Raw genomic sequence first — 12,691 nt, 5'->3', positions numbered from 1 at the left:
TGAAGTTATAAACATCTGCTGTGCTGCATAAATGCTTATTACATACCTAGGTGACAAGGTTAAAGATCAGACTTCAGGCCTTGATAATCCCCTTGGATTAGTTTATAAGATAACAGCAAGGGGGCACTGTGTAGAAAATACTGCCTTTCTGAGGGTCATCCAGCTGCAGCATCTGTACTGTTGAAATGCCTGATATTTCATCATGGATACAAAAACCCAGTTGTTATTGGAGTAGCTTTTAACCTGAGGATACAGACCTAATGGTTGTCGCTGGCTGATGGAGGTGACCCGGCTCTCAGAGATGGTGTGATATGGGTATTTGAGTATCAATATAGTATATGAGTGCCTTAAAATAAAATTGCTCTTTTGAGCAACATACAGCATTTTCTTATCATAGTAGATGCAAATAAAATTTAATTTAAAACTTTTTAATCTACGAAGCACTTGAAGCAACAGAAAACAGTGAGCTGTGGCATGTCTTCAGGAACTGATGGCAAAACGAATCAGAAAACGCTCACAGAAACGAATGAGTGTGAAGCTGCACTTATAAAAAGGGCATCAGCGACTGCCGTGCATGAGAAGGTTTTCCTGTTTCCAGATTGATAAAACCATGATGGTATTATTTTACTGTGCTTTTACTGAATCTGTTTTATCCCTTTCCTTGGTCTCATAGTAATTGATATATATATGTAAAGAACACAAACTCACTTAATGAAATTGTTAAATGGTTTGACAGACTGAACCCAGCATACACCAGATGGTTACACCAGTTGGTTTGATTTTACTTGATGATTTGCACCGTTTGCATAGTAGGTTTCAATTTCTTCCTACTGGTTGAAGGCTTTTGGTCTCAAAGTGCACAACATCAAATATTAAAAACAGCTTTCTTCCATCAGCTATCAGTCAGATAGACATATTGTAGCTTTCCTACACGATGCTATGTGGATTCTCTAAGCATGTGTTTATCTGTGATCTGTGTATGTATTGAAAATGCACACGTAAGGATGAATGACTCACTACAACAGACCAAACCTGCCTGTGGGTACAAATAAAGTAACCTGAAGCTGAACCTGAATCTGAAGTTCATCCATAAAAATGTCTGAGCAGCGAGACTTCTCCCGGGCTCAACACAGAACAACAGCGACCCCCACAGGACGAATTTCTTTTAACATTTGGGGCTTCTGCGAGAGAAACCTTTTAGCTGTTGTCGGGCTTCCGTAGCGGAGTCCTTTGCCCTGCCTTTCCTTCCACGGTTACAGCATGGATCCTGTCTCCAACTTTATTTCGGTGTTTTAGTGTCACTTTGGCGCTATATTTGGATCGACAGCCGTCGCCTGGACGTTATGTTCACAACCACCGGTTCTCGTGGCCTTTGTAAGTATCGTGAATTTGCCGTTAAAACCACAGCGAGTCTCAACGGACTACTAGCTTAGCTACCTGACGTTAGCATTGCGCTGTCATTCATTTACTCTGAACGGTATCTATCAGTTAACGCTTCGGTTTGTTAATTAGAACCTTATGTTACACGTTTCCAAGTATTCAGTTTGTTCAGCTAAGGCCTCAAAGTTCAAATAAAGTGAATATTATGCTAACTTCGTAGTACTGAGGTGGCTGTGTGTCTATGTGTGCCCCGCCTCTGTATACAAATAAGCCCTTCCATCTTCACGACTCTTGGTAATATTTAAAGAATATTAGATAAATCGATGAACAAAGCGACGCTGTACATTGCTGTTAATTATACTGTGTGTGTGTGTCTTTGACAGACAAGGCTCCTCTGTCGAAAAGCCTTCTTCTGGTTCTAAATGGGCTAACTGTGATGCTCACCCTGCTGCCACAGTACCAAGACCTGTTTGTTTACCACCTCCAGGCTATCACACAGGAGCATCAGGTACGGCCCGGCATCTACAAGTGTGTTTGGGGGTGAAACATAGAGGGAACGCTAAAACCAACACCTAGTGCTATCTGATAGTTTACACCAGTGAAACAATAAGGATCCAGGACTAAAGACCCTGAACAAACACACCTTGTCTCGGAGGACAGACACCAGCTTTGTTGGTCTTTCTGAAGTTTTGCTTATAGACTGTCTGCTGAAGAAATCCATTTTGCCTGTTGAACTGCAGAATAAAGCGTGTGGAGTAAATTTCCTGTTCCAAGAATTTGCATGTATCCTGGCGATGCAGAAAATACATAAATGTTGTTTATGCTTGTCCTAATTTGTCACCATATTTGTTTTACACAGCTAATAGAACACAGGTTAAAACAGATTAAGTTTGTAGGTTATTTATCACAAAGAATAATCAGTCAACAAAGTTACTTTCTTACTTTTACTTTCTTAACTGAAAGTTAACAAAGAGATGTCCATGCTTCCTGCTTCAGGGGGTGGGACAGTGTTAAACCTGAATATACTGAGTAGCATGTAAGATCCCGAAGCAGAAAGCATGGGTTGACAAAGAAAGGTGATATACACTGTTGTCAAGCCTGCTTACACAAACCCTGGTTATGTTGCTCAGTAGTACACCATCAACCATGCAGAAGTGTGTGGTGTGACAGGAATTATCTTATCGTCATATGTAATGACCTGTTATCACGAAACTAAAATTCCCCATTTAGGTCACATGATTACATCTGAGTCTGAGCTTGGGGAGATGTTATTTGTGCTAAGAGAAGTTGCTAAATGGATTTTGAGTTTGTTTTTTGTTTTTAATAAAACCTTTGTTGGAATTTATGGTAAAATGTACTAGTATTTGGTTCAGAAATGTGAGATAGTATGCCAAATTTGGGACACATATGTATAATATGTGTAATATATACATAAAAGGCATTATTATACAGGGGTTTATTTGTTCTTCGTATGTTTTGGATGCAAGTGTCTGTGTATGACTCTTCCGTCCCTTCTGTTTTAGGTGTGGAGATTATTGTGTGCCAGGCTGGTGTGTCTCGATATCAAGGACTCATTCTGCAGCAGTTTGCTCATTTACAACTTTAGAATCTTTGAAAGGAGGTTTGGCACCAGGAAGTTTGCTGTAAGTATAAAAACTATTGATAGATAAAAACATTTAAGGAAGGAGTGTAACCAGAGATTTAGCTGAACCAGAGTGAAGAGTGGATGGTGCTGTATAAAGCGATTAAAAATTATTCCCCAAATTGGCTCAGGCGATTAGAGGATCATCAGGGGGTCCTTTTGTCCCTCTGTGGGGGGATACGCCCACTAGGTTTAAATCTGGGACTCCCCACCATTTGACCTTAGAACTGAAGAAGCTTCTCGGATGAGAGGTGAAACGTCTTCAAGCAACTTAAAGAAGTCCAGACGCTTTTCTTTGCAAGCTCCTTTGACTCTCCAAATTAGAATTATTTCATAGGTGTGATCATCAGTCAGAATCAGTATGAGTTTCATCTCAGTTTTGAATTCACCTTTTAGGGAAGAAAATGCATAACTTCCTCATTTAGGTGGCTTTGTGTTTGTGCAAATGTTTTTAGACTCATGGGCTGCATATAAAAGAGTGATTTAACATCTCTGTATGAACAGTAAAGATAAATTAGAAGTGCCTTAAACCTCTAGTCTTTGTAATGGCCACCAATAAAAAGAAGCCTGATTGTAGAAGTCTGTGGAAAAGTGAAACTCCCCAGCTGTGACTTTAGATAGAGACCAGGTTTATGGTCTCAGTCACTTTTAACTCATCTTATGTAATACAGTGTGAAGGGTTTTTTTTTCTTCTTCTTTTTTTTTATAGGTATGTACTGCTCTGATAATCTTATATGGTGCTCTTTTCTCCCTTTACCAGTCGTTTCTTTTTGGTACTTGGTGTCTTTCTGCATTGATGGATTTCTTGCTGGCAGAGGCTTTCCAGTTTCTGTTTTACTATGAGGTGGAAGAACTGCCTTCGGGACTGTAAGTAGACTTTATTATAACGCACGTGCAGCATCACTAAAATAAAAGTAGACTTTTTCAGTTTTATGGCCTGCGACAACAGTTTTCATGACATATTTTGTTTCATCATTCATGATGTATTAGATAATCAGTTTACAATCCACCTCCACAAAAGAGACAATGGCAGTTTTATTTACATACATGTAAACTTAACATAAAAGATCAAAATGCATAAAAATCAATATAAGTTCACAAGGGAGCCCAAACCTCAATCCTCTTGATTTTTCCCTCTCGCCTCCCACAGGCTTGCACCAGTCTTCTCTCTGTTTGTGCCTTTCTACCTGTCGATCCCCAGGATGCCAGTCACACAGGTACTGGGTCGCATCCACATCACCAACAAGTCCCTGGTCTACATAGTAGGCTTACAGGTAAATCCCTATGGACACGTGGAAGTCTGTTTCACTTTTAAGTTTGAATTCTTACTAATCTCTGTTTTATCATCCTGTTCTTTGTGATACAGCTGCTGACTTCCAGCCCTTTTATGTGGCTCCTTGCACTCAGTGGATTGGTGAGTAAATAAATTCTTCTTGTCTTTTGAATGTATATCTAGCATGTGTACCAGCATTTAAAACATAATAAGCTATTCATGACCAGGAGGGATAAATAATGGTGATCATCAAGGACTCTGTGTGCAGTATGAATCAAGGAAATCAAAATCAAAGGATATAAGCATTTCAGTATTAATCAAACAGTTGATTGATTGATTGATTGATTGATTGATTAAAATATATATATAGTCGTGTGAGAAAAAAAGTCTGCCTACATTCAGTTCCAAGGTTTTAATGTAAGTCTATAATTTATAAGTAGTAACAGATGCTAATCTAAGTGTGAGCACCTCTATAAAGGCAGAAGGTTTGTCAGTGGAGCATTCAGGTGTCTGTTAATACAATGCCATGGAAGAATGACATCAGCAATGATCTTAGAATAGAGAATGTTGCTGCACATCAATATGGGAAGGCAAATGCAAAACGATTTGAAGTCCATCATTCTCTAATGAAAGATTATTCACAAGTGGAAAAAATTTCATACAACAAATTCACCCAAGGTCACATGATACAATGCTCAGAAAAATGACAAAACACCCGAGAGCTAGATCTCAGGGCTTAATAACCATATTAAATGTTAAAGTTTATAACTGTACAGTTTAAAAAACTCAGAAAATATGGCTTCTTTGGAAGAGTTTGCTAACACATCTTTAAAAAAAAAGGCACGGACTACTACAATTTAAGGTCCTGCATAGGCTCCATCTGTCTAAATTGAAGGTTTCAAGGATGTTTCCAGGGGCTGACTCAAGATGTGATCGATGTGGCCAGAATTCTGCCTCATTGTCACATATGTTTTGGACATGTCCTAATATCGCTACCTACTGGTCTAAAATATTTAAAACTCTGTCTGATATTTTTAAAAAACAACTCCCCCCAGACCCAGTAATGGCACTATTTGGTGTAGCTACAGTTAAAAACTTAAATAATAAACAAATTCGTGCTCTGAGTTTTATAACATTGCTTGCAAGACGCCTTATACTTCTAAATTGGAAAAATAAAGCCCCCCCCCAACTCATTCTGCTTTATTAAGAGACACAATGTATCATTTACAGTTGGAAAAATTAAATTTTCATTAAGAGATAATGTTAAATAGTTCTACCTAATTTGGCAACCCTTTATAGATTACTTTAATAAGTAAAACTGGGAGGTATGGCCTCCTCCCATATCTGCTCCAAGATTATATATATGGGTCTACGCAGGTGTTGTTTTTTTTTTCTTTTTTTTTTCTTTTTTTTTGGGGGGGGGTTCGTTTGTTTTGGGTTTTTTTTTTTTTTTTTTTTCCCTCTCTCCCTCCTTTGAATATACTTATTTAGGATAATAAATGTGTGTGTATAGACATAGATATGATTGTTTATATAATGGTAGTTATATTTTATGTAAAAAGGATGGGGAGAGGAAGGAAGGGAAGGGGGAAAAGAGGGGAGGGGAAGGGAAAAGGGGAAAATAGAAAAAAAGAAAAAAAAACTATGTCAATGTAAATGAGATATATACTTTGTTGCCTGATTTGAATAAAGAAAAAAAAAGACATGTTAGCAGAGCTTGTGTTTGCAAAGTTGCATCTAAAACAAAGACTGCTGGAGCAATGTTCTGTGGACAGACAAGAGCAAAGTGGAGATGTTTGGCCATAATGCACAGTTCCACATTAAGCAAGTATCAAACACAGCATACACGTCTCATTCCAACTCTCAAATACAGTGGTAGAGGGGTGATGATTTGTTTTGTTGACCATCAAGTCTTCTGTATACCAAAGTATTCTAGAGTCAAGTGTGAAGCTATCTGTCCAACTGCTAAAACTTAGCTTAGCTAACTGTGTCAGGCAACAAGAGCGTGTTCCCAAAGTACAGCAATCACCCACAAATTGGCTGAAAAAGAAAAAAATCAAGGGGTCGCAATGGTCCAGTTAAAATCCAGACCTCAACTTAATTGAAATGCTGTGGCAGGATCTTGGAGAGAATACTCACAAACCTCGATGGACTGAAGAATCATTGTAAAGAAGAGCTTCCCAGAAATCCTCTGCAAGGAAGTGAGAGCCTGAGCTATTGAATCATGATATGGGATTTTTTTTTTCAGACACTGGTTCTCCATTTTGGCTTAAGTTTTGTTAAATAAATAATGATTAGGTGTAATATGACACACGTTCTTCATCTCAGGCTGTATTATTATGATTTTCTTTATGCCTAAATCCTTGGAATAAAAAAAGGGGAGGTGACTGTCTTTTTCACATTACAGGGTTTTAAGATTTGGAAAGCTGATTAGACCAAGCAAAGCTTTTGAAGACATGATCATAGACTTTGACATCTTATCACTAAAGCAACTGAGGAAAATAAACAAAGGATTTATTGGAGAGGCACATTTTTTTTTTTTTTTTTTATTTTTAACTCGAGCTTTACTTACTGCCCTATACTAGTTTATATCTGTGGAAGCACTTAATATTGTTCCTTACTTTCTACTGTGTAATTTAATCTTTATTCAGTAAAGATTGCTATTTCTGTATTATGTCCACATGTGCTTTTATAAATATGCCTTTCAGATCTCAGGTGGACTATACCACTCCAGTGTCCTACGGTTACAGAAGATCCTGTTTGTCCCCATCTGGGTGTCTCGTATTGGACAATATATTCTGGAGCCAGTCTTTTCAAGTGAGTCCATCCTTTCGTAATAACAACAAACACAAATCCTGTCTAAATCCCTTTTACAAGGACGAGAGTTGCAGAGCCTGACGTGGGGTTGTTGTCTCTTTCTGCCTGACTTAATGATAATAATAATATACATACCTTTTAGGCATTTGACTAGTGCTGTGACACAGAGTGACTTAAAATGATAAGATGTACCGCTGTCACTGTTGGCTAATCTTTTTAACTGCTGGTTAAAAAGATTTTTACCTCTCAGCTATAAAAGGCTGATGGGATATTGTCGTCAGCTCACCAATCTATGAACTCATAGATTAAGTTTTATTAAATAATGTGTGAACAGATGGAGTTAAACCAAAAATGAGCTTTTTATGTTAATGTGCAGATTACTTTTACCTCTTAAAACATTTCCTCGATAGATTACTTACCTTTTTAATGTTCTGTTTTAAGTAGCTCTTCCTCTCTAATCCCTAATGTCCCGCTCACTGATTTTTAAGCCTTTTAGAGTGCTTATCAGCCTCAAAATAGTCAGTGCTTAACAATGTCAAATTCCCTAACTGAACTATTGTTCCCTGACTGAAGTGAAACATGATAATAGTAATCTAGTTTGTTCACCACTATATAGGATATGAGGTCCTGAAACCTCTTAGAAAAACTGAATTTGTGCTAAATGATCCTTCATAGCACTTATCCACTCGTGTACAGATATGTTATGATATTTTTAAGACGAATCTGTTGTTTATATCTGTGTTTGTCAAGGCTCCCAACCTACCAGCGAGACACCTCTGGGGATGGGTGCCACTCTTGACGTTCAGAGGCAGCAGAGGATGGAGCTGCTCGACCAACAGCTGCTACTGGCCGAGTACAACGAGGCCAGGACGAATGCCAGACAACAGCCACAGGTAGATGCACACAAAGACTTAAAACTGAACCTATGCATAGACCACCCAGTTTCTCAGATATTGATTTTGCTTCTAAGGCCACATGACAGTATGCGATACAGCAATGAAAGAAAGAGGGAAGCATGCTTACAGTTACGGTTGTAGTCAGACATTTAACCATGATCATTTAGGTAGGTAGTTGCACAAATTTGAAGTTATTAAAGTTCCTGTGTAGCGTCTGTAGGGTCCAGATATCAACTCATGCTACCAGTAGTGACACTGAACTTAGCCAAATGCAGAGCTAGTGAAAAAGAGTCAGAAAACATGAGAAGAGGAACATTTTTTAAGTCATTAAGGATGTATGCTATACAATCACTGAGCTATCAGAGTATCTGACAGATATCTGATATTGGTATTCAATTGGTTCTTGTCTAGATGGAAGTGATTAGTATTACAAAGTATTAGATACTGCTTTTGTCTGTGTATTTGTGCAGAGCGGGTTGCTACAGTGGACAAGGTTATTCCCTTCACTGAGACACAGAGGACAGAACCGCGTCCCGGTGCAGCCCCGTCCTCAGCCTCAAGCCCACCAATCCACACAGCCACCTTTTCTGGACAACTCCCCTGTAGCAGAAGAACAGGTAGACGTTTACTTCAGTGTTCCTGTATGTGTGTTTTTCTGTGCTTAAGTTTGAGCTGGTTTTATCTTGTGTCCTACAGGTTGCACGTTTAGTGGAAATGGGCTTTTCCAGGATCGATGCCCTCGAGGCGCTCAGAGCTTCAAATAATGACATTAATATGGCAACAAACTTCCTCTTGCAACACTGAGGGAAGCAGCTCAGTGAGGGGAAAGAGGTGACAGAAAGAGAAAGCAGGAACCAAAGCAGACGAGCGAAAAGCTAAGCAGAAAGCAAATAATTCAGAGTCGAAGAGAATAAATAAAGGAAAGGAGACGACAAAGAAAATTTGTACAGATTATATGAAGGCAGTGTCACTGCTCCCCTGAAGCAGTGTTAGGCTGCCCCAACAGGAGCTGAGCCTGATAGCAGGCTGATGAATGAAGTGTGAAGCACAGAGTGGATGTCATTTGCGTCATCGCTTTCTGATGGCTGTTGTAGTGTGAAACAGACGTCATTGCTCAAGGAAGGTGAGTCAGGCCTCTAACTTAACAAGATACCTGGAAAAAAAAACTAAACAAAACACAAAAATCAAACAAGTCAAGAGCTTTTCTAAGAGTACATCTTAAAAATAACATTCTCCAGTCCATTGGTGGAAATAAAAGGTAGACTACTTCTTTCAAACAGAGTTGACAAATCAGCTGCCATCTCACAGGCCAACATATACAGTAGCTATGTAAAATACAGTTTGTATCCCAATGTTTTGTCCGGTGTATCCAGAGTTCTAGATGTTGATAATTGGTTAGAAGTGAAAAGGGAAAAAAGTGCAAGATTTTTGTGCACTAAATGATCAGCTGTGCTGCTGTCATTTTATTTTATTTTCATGCTGGCAAAATTAAAATAAATTAGTGGGGACTCTGGAGAAAAAACTACATGAACAATATAACCTACTAAACAATGATTTAACTACACAGGTTTTACTTTTTTACTTTGGCAGTGTTTCATGGAAGTAACAGATTGCAACCCTTTCCTGCTTGAGATGTTTTAACAAAGCAGTTAGCCTGACTGAGAGATACTTAAAGAGCCAAACTCTTGTGGGGTTGGCTGGTTTCGCCCATTTTAACTCTACAAGTACTGTACAGTGTTGTGGACAGACGGGCTGTTTGCTGGCTACATGGGCTATCTCAGGGTCCCTGAGGAGACTTTTCTGTTAATGACATAATCTCAATCACATGCGAGTGCACCTACACAGACACACAGAAGGCCTTCAAGGAGGTCATGTTTCATGCCCTTGACCATTTTTGTTTCTTTATTTCATGCTCTTGTATGCACAAACACATTGAAGGGTTATTTATTGTGTCTTAACTGAGTCTTCTTTTTTTTTCTCGCTGCCAGCACATCTGTCTAATTCAAACTAAGTCTTAGAAGTCGGTTCATATTTATTATGCAATATCATGGCGAGAGGTTTAAGGCGACTATGTGTTGCATAGTCACTCATTTTTTGTATATAAATATACATGCAAGAGAAGTAATACTGCATCAGCAGTATATCGATTTCAAAGATGGATGCTAGTTTTATATTTTGTGCATAATAATATTGATAATATATGACCACTGAGAAGAGTCATTTGTGTTTGTATTTTTGGAGAGTGATTTAAAAATATATGGATGTGATGACAGAATTGTTGCATGGTCAACTTTTTGATGGACTGTAATGAATCATGTTTGGTCTGTCAAATAAATCAACTTGATGATGGAATTATGTGTTATGGTGATGAGTATTTACCTTTAAAAAATAAAAATAAAACAAGCCTGTGTTTAAAACGAGTCATAAGTTGACGAAACATTAATCCTAAAATGACATTTAAGTGTTTAGTTTGGTTTGTTGGAGTCATTAAACCATTTTTAACCCATATAACCCACATTATAACAATTTAATCTATGTAACAATTGTTGCACCATTCTCTGTAATCCCTAGACATGATTGTGTGGAATGATCCCAGTGGCTCAGTTGTTTCTAAAATAGAGTGAAATTGAAACTGAAACTGTATGCCACATTCATCAGGCTTTTCTGAACATGTCTATGTCCCTAAAAGGCCGATTACATATTTCCATCAATGAGTAGCTGAACAGGTGGACAAAGTGGCCAGAAAGCATACATTATGCATTTATTGTGGGCTTAACAGTGGATTGCTATTAGGTAATAATGCTACTTTTTAACACATGATGTATCATCTTGGCAAAAGGCTGCCATGGGCCTAGTTATCTGCTAAAAAAAACAAAACCTCGTATTTATTTTCACTGTTTTGAGTTTGTAATTTCACTTCCTCTTGAGGTATCAGTTTCTTTTTTTTAGTAGCACAAAAAGCAAAAGGAACAAAAGAGAATTAAGGGAGGCATGCATGAGTGGTTTGCAAAATATAAGCCATTATACATTACAAGCTAAAGCAGAAATAATGTGATTTATAAAGATCAAAATTCAGGGTTAAGATTTCTATCCTTTTGTGCATATTAGAGCAACTGTGCTGTAACTGTACATAGCTTTTATTTTTTTTTAATGAAGATCAATATATATCACTTAGCTAGATGCTCAATAGGAAACCCCCAAAGTGACTGCAGCAGATATTACTTAAAATCATTCAACTGCAATCTAACAATACGCGATTCAAAAACGTTTATTCTTTTTTAAAGGTGGTCATAATTGCTGTTATTGATTTTTTTTTAATGTACCTCCCCATGATAAGCTTCATTTGATCACTAGATGGAGACATCGAGTCAGACCCGTGGTGTTGTTATTGCCAGTTAGTTCTCTGCCACACCCACCCGCTCCCATTAAGTAGACAGCTCCAGCAGACAGGCTCGCTCCAGGGTGACTGAATATCAATGCAGAGAAAATATGCACGTCTTCACACCAAAGAGTTTTAAAATCACACAGTTCATCAACTAATAACTAAAATAAATAAATAAAAATAAAGGACAGATTATACTTTGGGCCACCTAAATTTCTCACCACACGTTTATTGGACTTGAAATCCCATCAGAAATATTGTAGAGATGCCATTTAAAAAAACCACAAAACAAAACAAAAAACCCGAAAGACCTCCTGAGCTCACAGTGACACAGTTTTATTCAGCCTCAGCTGATATATAAACCAGTCAAGCGGTGCGACTTTTAATGGCTCCTGAATTGAAAAGCTGCTTAAACCTCAGTGATTGAGATCTCTTTGTGCTACTGAGGTTTAATTAAAGACAATGATTAATAAGAAACAAAACTTCACGGACAACCAGCCTCATTATGGAGATCCTTTTGTGAAATGCCCATTTAATGCACAACATTAATCACGCATTGTTTATAATCTGGAGTTTTGGGAGATTTTTTTTTTTTTTGCTTTGATCTCATATGTTTATATTAAAAACCCCGCTTTTAGCCAGGAAGATCAGCAGCAATAGTAACAGAAAGATGACGTAGATCATAGCTACATTCAGGGGGTTTCTCCTTGTCTGGCAGGAAAACCACTACCATTTATAGTACAGCTGACTGTGACCTTGAAGCATCAGCAGTTGTGTGGGGATATTTGTCATTTCAGTTAAGCTGCCTGTGACTCTGTTAAACAATGCCTACTCTATTGTACATCATGATATACTTTAACTTTATGATAGGCTGTAATAGGAGCAGAGTCAGCTGTGTCCTTGTGTTACTGCAACTGCAGCTGCAAGTTTTAGTTGGTTATTGGTGCAGATTAGCTTTTCAGGTAAATTGCAATAAGCATTGGGATACAGACATAGAGTTAAATGCATTGATTGCCTTGTTAGAGTTGAATGAGAACATTGATACCACTCTTTACTCTGTTGGTTTAGTAGCTAAAACAAAGAAAGACTGAAAGTGCTGCCACCTCCACTGAGTAAATAAAAACAATGATGTTTGAAGATGACATTGTGACTTAAAATGAGAGTATGGAGCAGGTGGAAGAGACCCTGGAAATGTGGAGGTATGCTCTGGAGAGAAAAGGAATGAAAGTCTGTTGAAGCAAAACAGAATACAGTTTTATGTGTGAATGAGAGGGAATGGTAAAATGGTAAATGGCCTGTAT

The 12,691-nt window shown here is 38.1% G+C and overlaps 1 protein-coding gene across 1 annotated transcript; it reads left to right on the top strand.

Annotated features, from left to right (window-relative positions):
* The first annotated feature begins 1,222 nt into the window (after positions 1 to 1,222).
* Positions 1,223 to 10,015, top strand: ubac2 (UBA domain containing 2). The gene is made up of 10 exons (XM_085427994.1): positions 1,223 to 1,374; positions 1,764 to 1,888; positions 2,904 to 3,023; positions 3,783 to 3,889; positions 4,173 to 4,296; positions 4,389 to 4,436; positions 7,004 to 7,112; positions 7,863 to 8,005; positions 8,479 to 8,625; positions 8,705 to 10,015. Exons 1-10 carry the CDS (start codon positions 1,344 to 1,346, stop codon positions 8,810 to 8,812), a joined length of 1,062 nt encoding a protein of 353 aa, XP_085284120.1. The 5' UTR covers positions 1,223 to 1,343; the 3' UTR covers positions 8,813 to 10,015.
* The last annotated feature ends 2,676 nt before the right edge of the window (positions 10,016 to 12,691 follow it).

This window comes from Rhamphochromis longiceps, linkage group LG13 (assembly GCF_057381845.1).
Source record: "Rhamphochromis longiceps isolate RC_006_pf linkage group LG13, R_longiceps_female_GT1.1, whole genome shotgun sequence".
Taxonomy (NCBI): Eukaryota; Metazoa; Chordata; class Actinopteri; order Cichliformes; family Cichlidae; genus Rhamphochromis; species Rhamphochromis longiceps.
Note: the sequence above shows the minus strand (reverse complement) of the source record. Positions and strands in the feature narration are given on the sequence as shown.

What these genes read in the sequence shown, in the direction of transcription:
- ubac2 (XM_085427994.1), top strand. Translation starts at nt 1,344, where the DNA reads ATGTTCACAACCACCGGTTCTCGTGGCCTTT. An exon ending in TTGGCACCAGGAAGTTTGCT is followed by an intron (nt 3,024 to 3,782) that starts GTAAGTATAAAA and finishes TCCCTTTACCAG; the next exon opens with TCGTTTCTTTTTGGTACTTG. An exon ending in ATGCCAGACAACAGCCACAG is followed by an intron (nt 8,006 to 8,478) that starts GTAGATGCACAC and finishes GTATTTGTGCAG; the next exon opens with AGCGGGTTGCTACAGTGGAC.